At 40.2% G+C, this 19,073-nt stretch overlaps 1 protein-coding gene across 5 annotated transcripts in view; it reads left to right on the top strand.

The window, feature by feature from the left end:
- lamp3 (lysosomal associated membrane protein 3) overlaps positions 1 to 16,894 on the top strand; it is a 32,869-nt gene extending 15,975 nt beyond the window's left edge. The window contains exons 4-6 of one of the 5 annotated variants that reach the window (XM_059944924.1): positions 3,777 to 3,837; positions 5,272 to 5,445; positions 16,179 to 16,894. In XM_059944924.1, the coding sequence (XP_059800907.1) occupies positions 3,777 to 3,837; positions 5,272 to 5,445; positions 16,179 to 16,315 (372 nt within the window). In that variant the 3' untranslated portion in view covers positions 16,316 to 16,894. The other 4 variants (XM_059944919.1, XM_059944913.1, XM_059944912.1 and 1 more) reach the window with 4 other exon arrangements.
- Positions 16,895 to 19,073: the final 2,179 nt, after the last annotated feature.

Raw genomic sequence — 19,073 nt, 5'->3', positions numbered from 1 at the left:
TAGGTGTTCAGTGTGGGGAGTAAAACAGGAGTTAACTCATTTTAAAATTCTTTGTACCACTCTGCCATATACCCATCTGATCCTGGTGACTTGCTTAATTTAATTGCAGCTTTTAATTCAACTTCAGTTATGTCAGCAGTCATCGTTCTATTTTGTTCTTCGCTTAAGTAGGTAACTAGAGAATTCAAGAAGGTGTCAATTTGGGTTATGCTTCCCCCGGCACTTTGGAATATCGACTTTTGTAAAACACTTCAAAAGCTTCTTGAATTTCACTTAGCTTATTTTTTTTAATCATTTTTGTTCTTGGATCCCTAATTCTATGAATTGTATTTTCTGCTATTTTTTTTTTCAGTTTCCATGCCAGTATTTTCATAGATTTAGATCTACTTTCATAATGTGTCTGTTTCAGAAACATTAAGTTTTTCCTGATTTCTTGCATAGCCAAACTATTTATTTAATTCCTAATTCTTTTAATTTCCTCTAATGCATCCTGTGCCAAATTCAATTTGTGTCTTTTCTCTAGTTCCTTCAGCCTATTTTGTAATTCCTGTACTGTTTTATTCTTTATTTCTTTCTTATATGAAGATATCGCTATAATTTTCCTCCTTAAGACTGCCTTCAGAGTATCCCTTAAAATGGGAGGTGAAACCTCTCCATTATCATTAAATTCTAAGTAGAGACCAATTGCTTTTTTAATTTGTTCCTTAAATTACAGATCATTGAGTAGACTTGAATTTAGTTTCCAAATAGTATTCTTTGGTTGTAGGTCAAAATCAACAGATAAATATATAGGTGCATGGTCACTTGCATCTATTGTCCCAATTCCACAGGTGTTTATTTTGTCTTTGTCTTTTCCAAATGTTATGAAATAGTCTATTCCTGTATATACAGAATGGGGAGCAGAATAATGAGTGTAATCCCTTCTGTCAGGGAAAAAGTCCCTCCATATATCAATTAAACCAACATCCTCAAAAAGTGTATTAACTATCTTATGTAAAGATTTTGTTTCATAGGTTTTTCTATTGGAAGAGTCTAAGTTCGGTTGTAATTGTAAAGTTAAGTCTCCCCCACATATCAGGAGACCTTCTGTTTCTGTTACCATAATATCAGTAATTTTCTGCAAGAAACCAGTATCACTTCCCGGGGGTGTGTATATATATTCAATAGAGTAACTGAATTCATGTCTATATTCCCCTTACCAGAATATATCTGCCCTCTTTATCTCCCATTTTGAATACTTCTGAAAATTTAGCTTACTTGAGATAAGAATACTTGTTTAATTCTATCTGATATTTCTGGTTGTATCTTCATAATCATATTATAAATAAAAGCTACTAATCCCTTCTGACAAGGATTTAAGGTAAAAATCAAATCTGGGAAATCTATTGAAGTTGAATTGGGAAAAGATGGTAGAACTTCATGTAAGAAATTTCTGATTTGTAGATATCTGAAAAAATTAGATTTAGGTAATTTAAATTTGTTGGAAAGTTGGTCAAAAGACATCAAAGTATCTTCAAAAAAAAGATCACGAAAACATTTTATACCTTTCCTTTTCCATATGCTAAAAGCTTGATCTGTCAAGGAAGGTTTGAAAAAAAAAATTAAATAAGATAGGGCTATCAAGAACAAAGTTTTTCAGAGTAAAAAACTTACGAAATTGAAACCAAATTCGTAATGTATGTTTGATAACAGGATTAGATATCTGTTTATTGGATTTAACTAAATCAGCAGGAAGAAAAGAACCAAGAACAGAGAATAGAGAATATCCCTTTACCTCACTGCATTCCAAATTTACCCATTGCGGGCACAATGGTGAATCCAAATCTAATTTCCAATACATTAGGTTACGAATATTATTTGCCCAATAGTAAAATCTAAAGTTAGGTAAAGCTAAACCACCATCTTTTTTAGATTTTTGTAATTGCCTTTTACTTAACCTGGGGTTTTTATTTTGCCACACAAATGAGGAAATTTTTGAGTCAATGTTGTCAAAAAAAGATTTAGGAATAAAAATTGGTAAGGCTTGAAATAAATATAAAAATTTCAGTAAAATCATCATTTTAATAGCATTAATCTGACCAATTAATGATAGGAATAAGGGAGACCATCTTGTAGTAAGTTGTTGAATCTGATGAAGAATAGAATTAAACAATTAAACAGATAGAATTAAACAAGAATGGGAAAAAGAACTTCGATATATATCAACAGATAAATGGGAAAAAATTTTACAAATGGTTAATTCCTCTTCTATATGTGCTAAACATGCTTTAATACAATTTAAAATTGTACACAGAGCTTATATGTCTAAAGATAAGCTTGCTCGATTCTACTCTCATATTAACCCTCAATGTGACAGGTGTCATTTAGAAGTGGCTTCATTGACCCACATGTTTTGGTCATGTCCCACTTTACATAACTATTGGAAGGACATATTTGTTACCATTTCCTCAATTTGGAATATCGATTTACAACCTCATTTTATTACTGCAATTTTTGGTATACCAATTGAGGATGGTAACCAGTTCTCCCCTTCAATCAGCCGAATGATTGCTTTTGTAACATTAATGGCCAGAAGGTCTATATTACAAAACTGGAAAGAAGTAAATCCTCCTACCACGTCTCAGTGGTTTTCCCAAACTATTTCATATCTGAGTTTGGAAAAAATTAGAAGCACTATTTTTGACTCATCAATTAAATTTGAAGAAACTTGGGGACCGTTTATTCGACATTTTCATATGAATTAATTTGGCCTTTTCCAGACCTTCTTTCTGCTTGTTCTTGTTCAGGTATGGAGTTCCGGAGTTCTTTGACACTATCATATACTTATAAACTGTTATTATTGCCCATGTTAGTTTTAGTTTAGTTTTTTTTCTCAATATATATTTTCTTTTACATATTTTCAATTTTTTTTCTTTTGATGATTTTTTTTTGTTTTTTTCATATATAGTTATATAGACTTGATTGATTAATGTACTCTTTTCTGTTGATGTTTAGTAGGATATTATCTTATTACCAATGTAATTTCAAGTCTATTGTATTCATAACCTATTCATTATTATGTTATGTTTTTATATATATATATATATATGAAATTCAATAAAGAGATTGAAAAGAGATAAGAATAGCAACTCCTCTCCTATGTCCTGATTTATGAGGAGAAAAACAGATTAGTGAAGCCCATTCTCTTTAGTTTTTTATGCTCATTATCACTTAAATGAGTTTCCTGTAAATATACTACATGGGCTCATTCTTTTTTCATTTTTGATAAAATTCTCTGTATTTATCTGTCAATGTATCATTGAAATTAGAATAAAACTTAATTGATCTACTCCCTGAACAAATAAGAACCAAGAAACCCAAATAATAACAAAAATGGCAATGAACGTGTGATTCCAAGGTTGAGGTCTCTAGTAGATGACTCTGTGTTGAGCTAGAGGAAATGTCTAGCTGTGGGGGATAACCCATCCTACTTGTGAGTTGAGGGCCCCCACTGTGCAGTATTCATAAAAGTCAGTGAACAAATCCATTACATAGAAAAGATTTCCCTGTGTACTCTTATATTTATTTATATATATATATATATATCCTCCCCCTCCCCCTCCCGCCACACAAATGGTTGAATGAATTGGGTGAGGCTTAACTCCACGTAGAAGACAGACCTGGACTGACCAATGACTGATGGTATTGGTTCTATAGGCCTAATTGTCCCTGTATGTAGAGATACGTGTGCTAACTGTATTGTTTTAAACCTTTCAATAACTATCATCTGCTTGCAGGATGGGAAGCAGTATTACATCAGTGAAATAAGAGTTACTCTGCATTCAGCGAATAACATGGGTAACTAGCTGTTTTAATTACTGTGAAACTTGAATATTTGAAATAAGATTTTGTTTATAATGTAAAGTTAATTCTTTGTAAATTGCACTGTTTTGTTACACTGAGTCTTCATCCTCTGCTTTGAATTTGCCCTGACATTAGGATGGCTGGAAGGTTCAAGTAGGGTAGGTAGTTGACTGAATTCCAGCTAGGAAAGGAAATGTTTGATTATAATCTCATCCATTTTTTAAAAAAATCACTTGCAAATGGTTTAAGCTCTCCAACTGAAGGAGTAGCTGTCGATCCAACAATAATCCCAGCTGAACCTGTCAAGTGCCTGTCAGAGCCAAGTGGTCTCAGAAATTCATTCAGATTTCATATTTTGTAGCTTTGGTAGAGCGTTTTGCTTCAGCTCTTTATACTTGAATATAATTTATTGCCAACATGAAAAGGTTCATTTTAATGTATGCAGAATACAACTCTGAAATTTGTCTTCTCCAGACAGCCATAGAATACAGAAAATCATAGAAGCAGTTGAAAAACATCAACCCCCCCAAAAAAGAAACAAAAACTTGCAAACCCCAACCCCTTCCTCGCACACAAACTAACAGATCTCCTAATCCCCATCCTGCCAATCGGCAAAAAGAACAAATTGGCATGAACACAAAAATAGAACTGAATGTGAACCGCAGTTAGTTTGAACTACAAGATGCTGTGAAAGTGTATCTTGCAAACTGCATTCAGATCAAATAATTACAAAGTGCATTCAGGCAAAACGGGGAAACAATAATCAGAATAAAGTGCAAAAGAACAGGAACTGCAGGTAAGCAAAAAGATGCATGATCATGATGAGGTAGATGGGGTGTATTATTGTACTAGAGAACAATTCAATAGTCTTATAGCAGTGGTGTAGAAGCAGACCTTGAACCTGGTAAAACGTACTTTCAGGCTTTTGTATCTTTTGCCTGAGGGGAGGAGAGTGAATCTCTTTGGTGGGGGGAGATTAATTATGTTGGCATCTTAGCTAAGGCAGTAAAGTATAGAATATTTTTCTAAATTGTTTTGTAAAAACTTGAAAATTAATCAACTGAATTCAGCTAGCTTCACTGAGCTTGATTTTGGATTTGGTTTAATATTCTCTTTAAACGTATGTTAGGGGTTCCTAATTTTTTTAAATGCCGTGGACCCCTACCACTAAGCAAGAGGTCCGTGTTCCCCAGGTTGGGAACACCTGGCTTAAGGGAATGTATAGGATGCAGACATTCTCTATTAAGTAGTTAAATACACTGAATTTTTGGGTCAATTTTAAAGTTAATGGCAGAATTGATATTAAAGCATGGCACATTTAGTAGACATAACATGAATTTTCTCATCTGGATTTCTGTAATACTGTAGCTACATTATATTGTTGCCAGTATTAGGCCATTTTATGCTATTTTTGTTCTTGTTTTACAGACAAAACTTACCATGGTATTGCAAAGAATATGGAGTTGTTTAATGCTGAACTTGGACACTCCTACAAGTGCAAAAGCAAGAGGGTTGTACATTTTTCAACTGATTCTTTGCAGATTTTAATGGTTAATACTCAAGTCCAGGCGTTCAACATCTCTGGAGGAACCTTTGGTAAAGGTAAGAAACTTGAACATTTCCTGCATTGCAGTTTTCATGGTTTAAACCCCCTTTCCTCCCTCACCCCCAGGACATTATCACCATCTCACCCCCCCCCCCCCCCCCAAGACATATCTCATTGGGGAAAATTGGGGATATCCTATTATTTTTTTGAAGAAAAGAAAGTATTAAGGCTTTTTTGTGCTGAAAAGAAAGGCTATTATAACATAGGAAACAACATTCTAATGAAGGGCCTCAGTACAAAAAAAGCCTTCTTCAAAAAAAAACATCTTAAAAAATCAAGGGTAACAGTGTGTCATTATTTACAGAAATTGGCTTTAAGTTGAAATACTTTAACTTCTGTATTCCAAAGTTGTCAGTAGTTATCTCTGTTCTCAGTTCTACAAAATGTCAAGGTGCTAATTTGATTGTGTTGACCTGATCATTAATTGGGACGAGCTTTTAGTCAAGTTGATACTTATCGCTGCAAGCGTAAGTGCTTCACCTGTCCCTACATCTCCTCTCTTACTCTCAGGATCCCAAACAGTCCTTCCAGATGAGGCAACACTTCACTTGTGTGTCTGTTGGGGTAATCTGTTGCATTCGGTGCTCCCGGTGCAGCCTCCTCTACATCGGCGGGATTGGGGGACTGCTTTGCTGAGCACCTCCGCTCCGTCCGCAACAACAGACAGGATCGCCCGGTTGCCACCCACTTCAGCTCTGCTTCACATTCCCATTTGGATATGTCCATACTACCATGTTGCGGCCAAACTCGGGTTGGAGGAGCAACACCTCATATACTGTCTGGGTAGCCTCCAGCCCCTTGGTATGAACATCGAATTCTCCAACTTCTGGTAATTCCCTCCCTCTCACCACCCACTTCCACTCTGCCTCCTCTTCTAGCTGCTGGCTTCTAGCTCCTTTCTTTACTTGTAGTGCTTTACTTGTCCCTTTTCTTTTTATAGCAGAGGAATGTTTCGTGGACTATAAGAGTGTACTTCCTATCATCTTTGGAGTAGTTCTTGCTGTGCTGATCGTTATTACGATTGCTGTGTATTTGATCGGTCGACGGATTCAAGCTGCAGGCTATCAGCGAATCTGAAGAGAGAAATGATGCTTTTTGGTTTACTTTGCCTCTCATTAACATAGATGGTGTGCGTCGTGGCCAAAAAACAGATTTTTGCCCCATTCAGTGCACCTGGAGATTGCCATAGATGTGCATACAGAAATATTGGCTGAGATTTTCAACTGTTGTGCTTTATACTTACTGCATTTCTAGCTTCAGAAATGATTAGTAATTAATATCATGTAGCTTAATGCCTTTGTTGCATTGGTATGCATTTTGAACATTTTCATGTATAATTGCTAAAATGTTAAAATTAATAACTGATCAAAAAATTTCTTTTAGAAAAATGCATTGTAAATAATATTGAATCCAGAACTATCAGAAATGTCAAACTCCAGTAATTATTTTATGCATTTTGAAATGGCCATGTTTCAGTCAGTTTGCTGTTTGTTGTTTAAAATTGCTGATTGAAACTCTTTAGCTTGTTTGTTTCGGAATTGCTTGAATGTAGAAGCTGGAAAACAATCTCAAATTTAAAAAAAAAATGAATTGTTGAAAAATACTTAGCAAGTCAGCCTTTAACTATGAGGGATAGAATCTCTAATTCTGCCGCTTGAACATCCCTTTTACTGGCAACCCAGGCCTTCTGCTGCCAAAGTGTTGGGGGGGGAGGGGTGGCTGGAGGGCACTGTTGCCCACTGTGCCTCAATTCCTCAAGCTTTCATTTGGCCCCCTGATGATGGGCAAGGTGAAAACCAGAAATATGGTACTCTTAACGATCTCTATCAAGGAGCCGTCGATGTTCAGTGGGGAGTGGTCACTCTGTGCCCTCCTGAAGTCAACGATCATCTCTTTTGTTTTGTTCACATTAAGAGACAGGTTGTTGGCTCTGCACCAGTCCGTTAGCCGCTGCACCTCCTCTCTGTAAGCTGACTCATCGCTACACTGGACTGCATAAAGTGCACAAAAACAGTGCAGGCATTACAATAAATAATAAACAGGACAATAGGGCAAGGTGTCAGTCCAGGCTTCGGTTATTGAGGAGACTGATCGCTTGGGGGAAGAAACTGTTACATAGTCTGATCGTGGGAGCCCAAATGCTTCGGAGACTTTTCTCAGACGGCAGGAGGGAGAAGAGATTGTATGAGGGGTGCATGGGGTCCTTCATAAGGCTGTTTCCTTTGTGGATGCAGCGTGTAGTGTAAGTGTCCGTGATGGCAGGAAGAGAGACCCCAATGATCATCTCAGCTGACCTCACTATCCGCTGCAGGGTCTTGCGATCTGAGATGTTGCAATTTCCGAACCAGGCAGTGATGCAGTTGCTCAGGATGCTCTCAATACAACCCCTGTAGAATGAGATGAGGTTGGGGGGTGGGAGATGGACTTTCCTCAGCTTTCACAGAAAGTAGAGATGCTGCTGGGCTTTCTTTGCAATGGAGCTGGTGTTGAGGGACCAGGTGAGATTCTCTGTCTGGTGAACACCAAGAAATTTAGTGCTCTTAATGATCTCCACCGAAGAGCCGTCGATGTTCAGTGGGGAGTGGTCACTCTGTGCCCTCCTGAAGTCAACAACCATCTCTTTTGTTCACATTGAGACAGGTTGTTGGCTCTGCACCAGTCCGTTAGCCGCTGCATATCCTCTGTAAGCTGACTCGTCGTTCTTGCTGATGAGACCCACCACGGTCGTGTCATCGGCGAACGATGATGTGGTTTGAGCTGTGTGTTGCAGCACAGTCGTGGGTCAGCAGAGTGAACAGCAGTGGACTGAGCACGCAACCCTGGGGAGCCCCCGTGCCCAATGTGGTGGTGTTGGAATTGCTGCTCCCGATCCGGACTGACTGAGGGCTCCCAGTCAGGAAGTCTAGGATCCAGTTGCAGAGGGAGGTGTTCAGGCCCAGTAGGCTCAGTTTTCCAATCAGTTTCTGAGGGATGATTGTGTTGAATGCTGAACTGAAGTCTATGAACAGCATCTGAACGCATGTGTCTTTTTTGTCCAGGTGGTGGCAATGGCGTCATCTGTTGAGCAGTTGGGATGGTACACAAACTGCAGGGGGTCCAGTGAGGGGGGCAGCAGGGTCTTGATGTGCCTCATGACGAGCCTCTCAAAACACTTCATGATGATGGATGTAAGTGCAATGGGACGGTAGTCATTTAGGCAGGACACTGAAGACTTCTTCGGCATGGGGACGATGGTGGCGGCCTTGAAGCACGTTGGAATGGTGGCACTGCTCAGGGAGATGTTGAAAGTGTCAGTGAGAACATCTGCTAGCTGGTCTGCACATCCTCTGAGCACTCTACTGGGGATATTGTCTGGTTCAGCAGCCTTCCGTGGGTTGACCCTGCACAGGGTTCTTCTCACGTCGGCTACAGAGAGACACAGCACCTGGTCATTTGTAGGAGGGGTGGACTTCCTCGCTGCCATGTCATTTTCCGCCTGAAACCGGGCGTAGAAGTTGTTCAGCGCATTTGGGAGGGAGGCATCACCTGCACAGTCAGGTGATGTTGTCTTGTAATTGGTGATGTCCTGGATGCCCTTCCACATGCACCACTTGTCACTGATGTCCTGGAAGTGACTGTGGTTTAGCTGGGCATGTGCACGCTTTGCCCCTCTGATGGCTCAGGGCAGTTTGGCCCTTGCTGTTGTTAGAGCTGCCTTGTCGCCTGCTCTGAAGGCGGAGTCGCGGGACCTCAGCAGCGCACACACCTCTGCGGTCATCCATGGCTTCTAGTTGTCATGCATAGTGATGGTCTTGGACAGAGTAACTTCATCATCACCCCCTTCACTCATCAGCTGGCTCCACTAACAGCCGCGGGACTCAGTGAGAAGGCCAGCTTTCATAAACAATATATGTTTCGGGTCAACGTGATTTGGGGTTCAACCAAACAGGACCATCATGATGTTCTTAAAGTTAAAGAAACCTTGATTTCAGTAAATGCTGTGAAAATACTGCAAAAACACAATTGCCAGTCAGCAAGAAATAACATCATACACTACATAAAATGACAAAAAAAGAGTAATTACAAATTTCAGCTTTATCGAACAGTAAGTAGGCAAACGAAAAGAAAAAGATTAAAAGGGTCCATTATAATACACCAGTCCAAATATGCACATAAAGTTGGTGTTTATTCTGGAGTTGTCTTTTTACTAACATGGTCTGCATGAAAGTACACACCACATTCTGAACCTCAAAAGCCATCTTGAACAAACGGGCTCTCTCTCAATAGACAATAGGAGCAGAAGTAGACCATTCGGCCCCTTGAGTAATACTCTCAGTAGTATTGGTCCTTAAAGCCATTTATCTGCAGAAAGCACTTTGTGCAATGGGGATGCTCCTTTCCAGTGCATTTGCAGCCATCTTCCCTCCTGTCCTCTCCACAGCTCCCGCCAGAAAACTTCGAACCACCCTAAGGTCTGTCACAAATCTCTCTCCACCCAGCTCTCAAACTTTCTCTTGATTCCGCCATCCTGATTGGCTAACACAACATTCTTAAGTTGAGCAGCAGGGCTTCTTATTTCTAGCTGAAACCAAAACACTTTAGCAGCAGGACACACTGCTTTTGCACAAGCTGCTAAACTGAAATACCTACAGCATAACAGTAGAAATTTTAATCAGGGCTTTACAACTGTCTTGTCTGCTCAGCACTAATCATGACTGAACATGACAAGACTAACGAGTTTTAATCTGATATCTTGGTTCTGGAATTGTTTACATCTAGCTGAAGCATGATGCTTTTCCTGTTTAACAAGCACTTATTTTACATAGCAAACACAAGAAAACTGGTGAATGCTGGAAATCCAAAGTAATACACCCAAAATGCTGGAGGAATTCAACAAGCCAGGCAGCATTTATGGAAAAGAGTAGACTTTCGACATTTTGGACAAGGACCCTTCATCAGGACCGGAAAGAGAGGAAAAGTCAGACTAAGAAAGTGGTTGGGGGGGGGGGGGGGGGGAGAGGAAAGAAGTACAGTGTGGCAGGTGACAGGTTAAACCAGCAGAGGTAGGGGTGAAGTAAAGAGCTGGGAAGTTGATTAGTGAAAGAGATAAAGGGGTAGAGAAGGGGGACAGAAAGGGAGAGGGAGTGCCTCCTGTACATTGGTGATCCCCAGTGTAGACCTGGGAGAAAACTTGGCAGAACACATTCACTCTGCCTGCCACAAAGAACAGGATCTCTCAGTGGCCACCCATTTCAATTCTAATTCCCATTCCGACATGTAAAAGCCGCCTCTACCGCCTCAAGGCAACACCTTATATACCATCTGGGTAGGCTCTAACCTGATGGCATGAACATCGATTTCTTGGATTTCCGGTAATTGCCCTCCCCACCTTTCCCTATTTCTGTTTCCCTCTCTCACCTTATCTCCTTACCTGTCCATCACCTCTGTCTGATGCTCCTCCCCCTTCCCTTTCTTCCATGGCTTTCCATCCTCTCCTGTCAGATTCCATCATCTCTAGCCCTTTATTTCTTTTGCCAACAGCTCTTCACTTCCTCCACCTTCATACTCTGACTTCACTTCCTTCCCATTCCTGATGAAGGGTCTCGGCCCAAAACATTGACTCTTTGCTCTTTTCCATAGATGCTGCCATTTCTGCTGAGTTTCTCCACCATATTTTACATTGTAGCATCCATAATAGTCCCTCAGATGTGCCTGCTGCTGCTCCTGGCAAGTTCTGCTGCATTTCTTTGCCTTGATGGTGATTTTACAGTGAGAGATATACTGGAATAGCAGGTTGTAGATTGTAACAAAATATAATTTTGATAAATTCTGATCAAATTCCAAGGTTGAGTTAAAGAGGTAAAGACTAGCTTTATTTCTCATGTACTTCAAAGCATAGACATTTTTGACCCACAATGCTGAGGAATACTCTTTCCACAGATGTTGTTGTATATGCTGAAGGGTTCCATTATTGTTTCTATTTCAAGTTTCCAGGATCAGGGTATTTTGATATTCAGCTAATTCTTTCTTGCCTTACCTTTTCCTTGGTCATATTTGCAAAGTCCACTGGCCCTCAGACAGATCAAACCTGGGACCCTGGAGCAGAGGTAGTAGCTCCAACTAGCACACTGCTAAGCACATTTGATTTGCACGTGGCTGCACACTTTAGCAAAGTTACTGTAATCCATTAACAAAGATCTTGTTGAAAAGCAAAATCCTATATGAATCAGATACTCCACATACTAATTTCCCAGAAACCAACTTGACTAAAAACTTGTCCAATTATATCCCAATTTTTGATTGGGTCAATACAATTAAATTAGCACCTTGACATTTCGTAGAACTGAGAGCAGAGGTAACTACTGACAACTTTGGAATACAGAAATTAAAAGTATTTCTACTTAAGGCCAATTTATGTAAATAATGATGTACTGTTACCCTCCATATTTTTAAGATGGTATTGTAACATAGGAAACAACACTTTGATGAAGGGCCTCAGCACAAAAAGGCCTTAATACTCTTTTCATCAAAAAAAAGGCTATCCCTAATTTTCTCCATTGGGATGATATGTCGGGGGGGGGGGGCTGATGATATGTCTGGGGGGTTTTCCTTGTTTTTGCCAAAGAAACGGTGCTCACTTTCTAGGGGCAAATTAAGGTGAAAAAACCCCCAGGGCCTGACAACGTGTCCTGTCAGTCCTCGTGGGAGGCTAGTGTGGAAATTTCAGGGGCTCTGGCAGAGATACTAGCCATGGATGAGGTGATGGAGATTTGCTCAAAGGCTGTTAAGAATAAACCAGGAAATTACAGGTCAGTGAGCTTTACATCATTCATCAGTGTTATTCGAATGTAATACAAGGGACAAGATATATAGGTATCCAGATGGACAGGACTTGATTACTGGCAGTCAGTAAGGAAACATGTTGTGTCTAACCAAATTTTTTTAAGGAGGTTACCACAAGCTAGATGATGGAAAGGTAGTGGACATTGTCTATATTGACCCCAGCAAGGCCCCCGGCATATCTTCATCACCCCCCACCTGGCATATCATCTTCACACACCTGGCATATCATCATCACCCCCCGGCATATCATCACCACCCCCGGCATATCGTCATCGTCAAGTCACCTTTTATTGTCATTTCGACCATAACTTCTGGTACAGTGCATAGTAAAAATGAGACAACGTTTCTCAGGACCATGCTGTTACATGGCACAGTACAAAAAAACTAGACTGAAAGACGTAAAAAAAAAATCAACAGAGTGAAAGCTACACTAGACTACAGTCCTACACTGGACTGCATAAAGTGCACAAAAACAGTGCAGGCATTACAATAAATAATAAACAGGACAGTAGGGCAAGGTGTCACCTATGGAAAGAGAAAAAGCTGATGTTTCAGGTCTGAGACCCTCAGTTGTGGAAGAAAGAAAACAATTTTCAGTTGCAGAGAAGGTGGGTGATGGATAGGTTGAACTAAATGATCAATTAACCTACAATATCCTTAATAAAATGGAGACAGGAAGTGAGTTCTGCTGTTTATACATGTGCAGGATTTATGAATTTAGTAGCATTCATATGCAGAGTGTCCACAGTCAGGTATTCCAAATCTGGGGACACAAATGTAGAGAGAATTAAACTTGTTTACAGTGATTCCAAACGATCAGCTCATTGTGGGAGACTACTTAAAGAATTTTGATTTGGAATCTGATGAAAGTCTCTTGTATTGATTCTTGTATAATGTTACATTTATTAATTGATATGTTTCTGGTTAATTTGAACAATAACCATTTCTTTCCTGCCTATGATAAAATTAGGATTATCTTGTCTGTAGACTCGCCACCTTCAAGAACATCATTTTTGAGGGAGGTTCCTGTAGGAAGAGGTCTGTTCCTGGGATTGAAAGGGGTGGGGGTGGGGGAAAGTGTTGGTACAAGACAGACAGTTTTCAAGGAACACAGCCTGTCCGTAATGCATGGGTTACCCTGAGTTGCTCTTTAAGAATGGCACGCATTCATTCAAGGCAAAAAGGACAATTTTATTCCTGAGAATTGTGTGTGTTGAAGATCCTTCTCAAAGGAAAAAGTTTTAGAATATTTTTAAGGCTATTGTAGATGGAGTTTTGATAAGCTATGGATGAAGGTTTAAGATTGAATGGCAGTGAAGCTTTCGTCAGATCAGCCACGATCTTAGTAAATGCTGGAGCAAGTACAGCGGGCTAAGTGGTCTATGCCTGTTCCTAAATCACATGTTCATAGGGAGAAAGAGATTTGCTTTATTCGTCATATGTCCTATATGTAAAAAACAACCACTAATACAGTCTGAGAATGTGCTTGGGGGGGGGGGGGGCATCAAAGTCTGCAAGTATCCGACAGTCCTGATACCAACAATAACATGTTCCCAGCTGACTCACACTAACCAGAACATCTTTAGAATATGGGAGGAAGCTGGAGCACCCAAAGAAATCCGTGTGGTCACAGGGAGAATGTGCAAACCCTCTGAAGTGGTGGGAAATTGAACCCTAATTCTGGCACTGTAAAGTATTGCGCTAACTACAATGTTACCATGAAGCTTCCCAGCAGACCGATTAAAAACCAGGCTGGACCTCTTATGGGCTAACTTTGGGATGAATTAAGGCTTCTAAAAATAAATGGATGCAAAGGATTCCAGCTAAAAGGGAAAAATAGAGGAAATTAATACTATAAAGAATAAATGTCATAACCTTAAACAAAAAGATACAGTGAGTTTGACTTGAGAGTTATTCCCCATTACTTGAAGTCAAATTACAGCATAGGTAATATGGGGTATCAGGAAATTTAAGTTCACATTCAGATCTAATCACTCTGGCTGAAATTACATCTGTAATTTTGTTGGGGGGGGGGAATGGTATGCAGATTAATCAATTATAAAACTTCAGGTTATAGCATTTTCCAGATGTTCTTTTTCCCCAAACATTGCATTTCTGATGAATTAAATATGCAATTACACGAAAGTTCAAAAGTAAAATACTCCAGATACTGGAAATCTTAAGTAAAAGCAGAAAATGCTGGAAATGTTCTGTCCATTAGGCAGTGGCTGTGAAGCAAGGATATTTCTCATTTTCTGGAATTCTACATCATGAGTTCCCAAACTTTTTTACACGGTGGACCCATTCTAGCTTGAGCACCAGGAAATTTGGGACTCCAGTATAAATGCAGAAGTCACAATCTGGTTAGTGGAGGAGCTTGTTGAGATTCATCAGTGTGCATGCTAGCTTCTGATTGGAATCTGGCACAGTATGTAAGCCCCATGGGAAAAGAGCAGAAAAATGGTATAAGTTTTAAATTTGGGGCTTTGCTTTAATATTTTCAATGTTTTAAAGCGTGTGTATTTTCTTCATTTTTTGGAAAGGTACGTACTATTTGATTTTCATGGTTATAAATCTTTGAAAGAAAAGGAATCAAAAGACTGAAAATTCTACTAAGAATAAAAAACAAAAAAAGCTGGAGACACTCAGAATATCAGGCAGTATCTGTGGAGAGAGAAATAGAGAATATTTTCAATTCAGGGAGTTCTCATGAGTTCTGTTTTTGTTTCGAGAGATGTAAAGCAGGCTGCAGACAAGGTCCAGGGTTTAGCCAAAGATCAAAGGTTTGAAAATGAATTATAAGTCTACTGCAAGAGCGTTTTGGGATACTGAAGCTCATTGCAACACAGTAAGTAGTAGTTCGCCTCAAGGATTAGCTTGCCTGGCTTATGGACAACCCATGTGATGAGTATCCTACTCAGCGATATCTAGGCCCAGTGTATCAGGTTGGTGCATTTGCGAAGGTCCCTTAAACCAACACATATACTTCATAAATCATTCCCTCGGGGACTGCCTGGTCCACACATCCCTCCCCACAGATCTCCCACTTGGTACTTATCCCTGCAAGTGTAAGTGCTACACCTGTCCTTACACCTCCTCTCTTACCACCATTCAGGATCCCAAACAATCCTTCCAGGTGAGGCAACACTTGTGTGTCTGTTGGGGTAATCTATTGCATCCGGTGCTCCCGGTGCAGCCTCCTCTGCATTAGCGAGACCCGACAGAGTATGGGGGACCGCTTCGTCGAGCACCTCTGCTCAGTCCACCACAACAGACAGGATCTCCCGGTTGCCACCCACTTCAACTCTGCTTCACATTCCCATTTGGGTATGTCCATACATGGCCTCCTCTACTGCCATGATGAGGCCAAACTCAGGTTGGAGGAGCAACACCTCATATACCGTCTGGGTAGTCTCCAGCCCCTTGGTATGAACATCGAATTCTCCAACTTCCGGTAATTCCCTCCCTCTCCCTTCCACCATCCAACTTTCACTCTGCCTCCTCTTCTAACTGCTTATCACCTCTCATGATTCTGCCTTCTTTTACTACCCAGTGCTTTCCCCTTTCATTCCTTCTTCACCTCTCCAGCCTACCCCCGCCCTGCTTCCCCTCCCCCACCCCTTGATCTTTCCCCGATTGATCTTTCACCTGGCACCTTCCACCCTCCCCCCACCTTCTTTATAGGGCCCCTGCCCCCTCCTTCTTCAGTCCTGACGAAGGGTATCGGCCCGAAACGTTGACTACTCATTTCAACGGATGCTGCCTGACCTGCTGAGTTCATCCAGCTTGTTTGCACGTCTTGATTTGACCACAGTATCTGCAGTATACTTTGTGTTTACTTCATAAATCACTTGTGTTTTAAAGAAATAATAGAATGGTGCTTTACTTGTCCCTTTTCTTTTTATAGCAGAGGAATGTTTCGTGGACTATAAGAGTGTACTTCCTATCGTCTTTGGAGTAGTTCTTGCTGTGCTGATCGTTATTATGATCGCTGTGTATTTGATCAATCGACGGATTCAAGCTGCAGGCTATCAGCGAATCTGAAGAGAGAAATGATGCTTTTTGGTTTACTTTGCCTCTCATTAACATAGATGGTGTGCATCTTGGCCAAAAAACAGATTTTTGCCCCATTCAGTGCACCTGGTGATTGCCATAGATGTGCATACAGAAATATTGGCTGGGATTTTCAACTGTTGTGCTTTATACTTTCTGCATTTCTAGCTTCAGAGATGATTAGTAATTAATATCATGTAGCTTAATGCCTTTGTTTGTTGCAACTTGGTCTTTCTCTGTTTGAAACCAATTTTATTAATATGCATTTTGAAAATTTTCATGTACTAATTGCTAAAATGTTAAAATTAATAACTGATCAAACTGTCTTATGTTTCAATACAAAATTTCTTTTAGAAAAATGCATTGTAAATAATATTGAATTCAGATCTATCAAAAATGTCAAACTTCAGTAATTATTTTATGCATTTTGAAATGGCCATGTTTCAGTCAGTTTGCTGTTGTTGTTTAAAATTGCTGATTGAAACTCTTTAGCTTGTTTGTTTCGGAATTGCTTGAATGTAGAAGCTGGAAAACAATCTCAAATTTTAAAAAATAAATTGTTAAAAATTACTCAGCAAGTCAGCCTTCAACAATGAGGGATAGAATCTCTAATTCTGCCTCTTGAACATCCCTTTTACTCATTTCATCACTGGCAACCAGGCCCTCTGCTGCCGAAGCATTGGGGGGGAGGGGGGCGGGGAGTCCACCGTGCTTCAATTCCTCAAGCTTTCATCTGGCCCCCTGATGATGGATACCGAAACTCGGGGTAAGGTGTCATTTGGCTTCTGGACGTCATTCCCTCATTCCGTGCCTTGCAGCCTGGTAAGGTTCCTCATTTTCAGTCAGGCTGGTCTCAAAATGAAGATACTGACACAGAAAAACACATACCTGAGGCTATGAGGATCTGTTAAAGCAGCACCTCACTGACAAGCTGACAACCTTCATCCAAAAGAGGCTGCAGAGTCTCTTCAACACCTGGACTACCCTAATACCGGCTGTTATTGGCAATAATGAACCCTGGCCTCTCTGTCCAAAGAACCATGATTTGTTCACTCATAATAACTGGGAACCTCTTAATTAACTGGAAACACAAGTGTCCTTGGTTTAGAAAGTCCACCCCAATGTGGATGGAGGTGTAAGTAACAGGTGCATGGGTGTATAATGTCCAACAGAAAACCTGTGAGCTGCAGACAAGATAGAGGCTGGGAACAATGCAAGAGGTCTGGAAGCTCTCTGATAAACACAACATTCTCAAGTTCTTCAGTGCCACCTATGACCTAAAGTCTTATTCTGCTGAGGTCCAAGAGTGAGGTTACCTCATAAAAGACACTGAGTTGGTCAAATGCAGGACTCAGGAAGCCAAAACACTGACTCTTTATTCCCTTCCATTGATGGTGCTTGACTTGATGACTTTGCTCAGCATTTTGTAAGTGCTACTGCATGAGGTGTGGGTAAAACTTTGATAAACTGGAGAAGGATTCTGGACTTGGGAGCACCTTGTCTTCAACCCAGAGCAAAATATCTGGTCCAGTCACTGCCACCCCAGACAGACAAGTCATCTGAGATGCTGGTAACAACCAAAAGACAAGAAGACTCTGGACCAGAAAATCTTACATTTGTTATAAAACTGGGAAAAAAATGGATGCCAGACACAAATTTACAATTTGATAAGTCTACGAGGAGGTAGACATGTTAAGAGACTTGAATCCCAAAGATTTTCAGAAAAATGAGGCAAATCTCATCATGGCGACTACTGAGGTATCACCCTACTAACATTCAAAGGGGAAGTCATCACCAAGGTCCTCCTCTTGATGGCAAAAGTGGTGGTGCTGCTCCCCAAATCTTTAACACTGAAAAGTGAGATTCACAATAGAATATCTTTTCAATTCTGTTGGCTGCAGAAACTCATTTCCATCTGCCACACAATGAGATGCAAGCCATGATTTAGTGGAAGAATCCTGGTATCAAATACGGCTGCATCATCTCTGAATATTGCTTTCTATCTTTCTCATCTGTTCCACTGCTGGAGTAGTGTTAATCTACAGGACAAAAAGGGAAATTGACGTGAGAATCGATTTTATTTTTTGCCAGAGAATATTAGGTGACTGGAACTGGCTTCCTGGTGGAATGGTGGTAGCAGGTATGATAGTAGTGCTCAAGAAGCCCTTAGACCCATGAATATGGAGAGATACGAATCCTGAACAGGCAGAGGGTAATTAGTTTAATTCAGTATCATGTTTACCACAGACCATGTAGACTGAAGGGTCTGTTCCTGTGCTGTACTGTTTTATATCAAATGTTCTTTGATCAGATAATTTGACATTTTCTACCCTATCCATGTCAGAACTAGCTGTTTCTGTAATTAACACATCAGTGTAATTTAAGCTCAATTTTTCAATCTGATTCTAAATCACTTGGCTCCACCTATCCCTCACCCACCTTCTCTACAACTGAAAATTGATTTCTCTCCTCCCCAACTGAGGATCTCAGACCTGAAACATTAGCTTTTTCTCTCTCCATAGGTGTAGCCTGACCTCCCAACAGTTTCTACAGGTAGATTAACAGCAAATGACAAAATTAATCCTCTTGAAGATTACCGCTGGATGGGGCCAAAAGAAATGAAGATCTAATATCACTTTTGCAACTGTTCTTACTTGGGGGATAAAAACAAAGATTATACAACTGAGGCAAAAGAGTAATGAGGTCATGAACCATTTCTAGATGACAGCAGAAGAGGTGCTTGCTGTCT

Source organism: Hypanus sabinus, chromosome 2 (genome assembly GCF_030144855.1).
Source record: "Hypanus sabinus isolate sHypSab1 chromosome 2, sHypSab1.hap1, whole genome shotgun sequence".
Taxonomy (NCBI): Eukaryota; Metazoa; Chordata; class Chondrichthyes; order Myliobatiformes; family Dasyatidae; genus Hypanus; species Hypanus sabinus.
The sequence above is the reverse complement of the archived record's forward strand: the minus strand, read 5'-3'. Positions and strand labels throughout refer to the sequence as shown.